The sequence below is a fragment of the Oncorhynchus tshawytscha genome, unplaced genomic scaffold (assembly GCF_018296145.1).
Source record: "Oncorhynchus tshawytscha isolate Ot180627B unplaced genomic scaffold, Otsh_v2.0 Un_contig_16531_pilon_pilon, whole genome shotgun sequence".
Classification (NCBI taxonomy): domain Eukaryota; kingdom Metazoa; phylum Chordata; class Actinopteri; order Salmoniformes; family Salmonidae; genus Oncorhynchus; species Oncorhynchus tshawytscha.
Window position 1 is genome coordinate 45,055 of NW_024608968.1, and position 2,446 is coordinate 47,500.

The following is a 2,446-nucleotide window of genomic DNA, read 5'->3' on the forward strand; positions in this document are numbered from 1 at the left end:
ACCATTCCAACACAGAAAGCTGCTTTTAACTTGTTTATTTTTAAACATTGGAAGGAAAGTTATTTCACTCTTACAGGTAAAAATGATTAATCACATTAGATGCATTTATTTCACTCCTCTTCACCCCGGAGCAGTTGGTTGGGGGTGAAGATAATTGAAAATAGATGCCATTATATCATTTGAATTTGAGTTTACTTTGTGAATTGACTGAACCCAAACCCTGCCCTGGAGCCTATATAATCACAGAATGGTCGTCTCGTCCTTTGGGGGGCGCCGTCTGGTCGTGGCAGGCATACGGTAACGCAGCTCCTTCCAGAAGGCTGAGGACAGGGGTTTGGAGTGGGAGCGCCTCCAGGTGACGGTGTGTCCTGACTGGGCCAGCAGCCGCAGGGCCTCAGGGAGGGAGTCCAGCTTCAGATCCACCTAAAACGTTTACAGAATAATGTAGTGAATTTTTTTTTTGGGGGGTGGGTAACCCCGACCGGGACTTGAACGGAGGTCCACCGACTACCAACCCAACACCTTAGTTGTTACACCAAGAGATCCGAACCCCTTGAACAAGATCACTAGGTGTTGTGTTAAGGTTACAATTACTAATTGAGCTTATGTAGCGCTTTTCATTACAAAATAGAATTTCGAAAAAGCACTGAAGACAAATATGCACAACCAATTGCACAAGTGGAAAAATACAAAGTGTTTCTAGTCAGCTTCGGAAAGGAAAAGTAGTTGAAGCCGTTTCAAAGGAAATGGAATTGAGGGCGTTTGAAAAGTAGTTGAAGCAGTTTTAAAGGAAATGAAATTGAAGCAGTAAGACAGCAAGGCATCAGCTCCAGGTCTACCTGTTTATTTAGTTAGATAGACAGCAAGGCATCAGCTCCAGGTCTACCTGTTTATTTAGTTAGATAGACAGCATGGCATCAGCTCCAGGTCTACCTGTTTATTTAGTTAGATAGACAGCAAGGCATCAGCTCCAGGTCTACCTGTTTATTTAGTTAGATAGACAGCATGGCATCAGCTCCAGGTCTACCTGTTTATTTAGTTAGATAGACAGCATGGCATCAGCTCCAGGTCTACCTGTTTATTTAGTTAGATAGACAGCATGGCATCAGCTCCAGGTCTACCTGTTTATTTAGTTAGATAGACAGCATGGCATCAGCTCCAGGTCTACCTGTTTATTTGGGAAATTGATTTGACAGGGACAGCGCACATTCACCAACGAATCATCCCAAATGGCACCCTATTCCCGTTATAGTGCACTACTTTAGACCAGGGCCCATAACATTGGGTGCCATTTGGGACACACCCACAAAGCTAACTGTCGTCCATAGGCAGAACTCGTCCTTAGGCATAACTACCTGGCTGTCTGGGGCTGACTCTGTCTGGATGAGGATTAGCCAGGTCTGCCGTTCCACCAGTGCAGCATGGAGCCCAGTGAGCAGACTATACTGGCTGTCCTGCCCTGGGTTCAGCCCCAGACTGCTGGGCACCAGGATCAGTCTCCGGCTCTGCTCTATACACCCCAGCACCGCCTCAGCCACCGCTGGAAACACAGAGCACATACTTTACTGATACAGATACAGGAACAGATACAGGAACAGGAACAGATACAGGAACAGATACAGGAACAGGAACAGGTACAGGAACAGATACAGGTACAGGAACAGATACAGGAACAGGAACAGATACAGATACAGGTACAGGAACAGATACAGGAACAGATACAGGAACAGATACAGGAACAGGAACAGATACAGGAACAGGTACAGGAACAGAACGGGTACAGGAACAGGTACAGGTACAGGAACAGATACAGGAACAGGAACGGGTACAGGAACAGATACAGGAACAGATACAGGTACAGGAACAGATACAGATACAGATACAGGAACAGGAACAGGAACAGATACAGATACAGATACAGGAACAGATACAGGTACAGGAACAGATACAGGAACAGGTACAGGAACAGGTACAGGAACAGATACAGGAACAGGAACAGATACAGGAACCGGTACAGGAACAGATACAGGAACAGGAACAGATACAGGAACAGATACAGGAACAGGTACAGGAATGGGAAAAGGAACAGATACAAGAACAGATACAGGAACAGGTACAGGAATGGATACAGGAACAGGAACAGGGACGGGTACAGGAACAGATACAGATACAGGAACAGATACAGATACAGGTACAGGAACAGGTACAAGGACAGGAACAGATACAGGTACAGGAACGGGAACGGGAATGGGAACAGGTATGGGAATGGATATGGGAACGGGTACAGGAACAGGAACAGATACAGGAACAGGAACCTGTACAGGAACAGTAACCTGAACAGGAATAAGAACCTGTACAGGAACAGGTACGGATACAGGAATAGGAAGAAAAACGGGTACGGTTACACGTACAGGAACTGGAATGGGAACAGGTACGGGAATGGATA

The 2,446-nt window shown here is 46.0% G+C and overlaps 1 protein-coding gene across 1 annotated transcript in view; it reads right to left on the reverse strand.

The window, feature by feature from the left end:
* The window catches only part of LOC121844056 (interleukin-18 receptor accessory protein-like), a 12,362-nt gene continuing 9,916 nt past the window's right edge, over window positions 1–2,446 (reverse strand). Inside the window, exons 5-6 of the mRNA XM_042313929.1 lie at window positions 1,356–1,540; window positions 1–423 (exon numbers count right to left, since the gene is read on the reverse strand). Of these exons, the coding sequence (XP_042169863.1) occupies window positions 241–423; window positions 1,356–1,540 (368 nt within the window). The 3' untranslated portion in view covers window positions 1–240. The remainder of the gene's footprint in view (window positions 424–1,355; window positions 1,541–2,446) is intronic.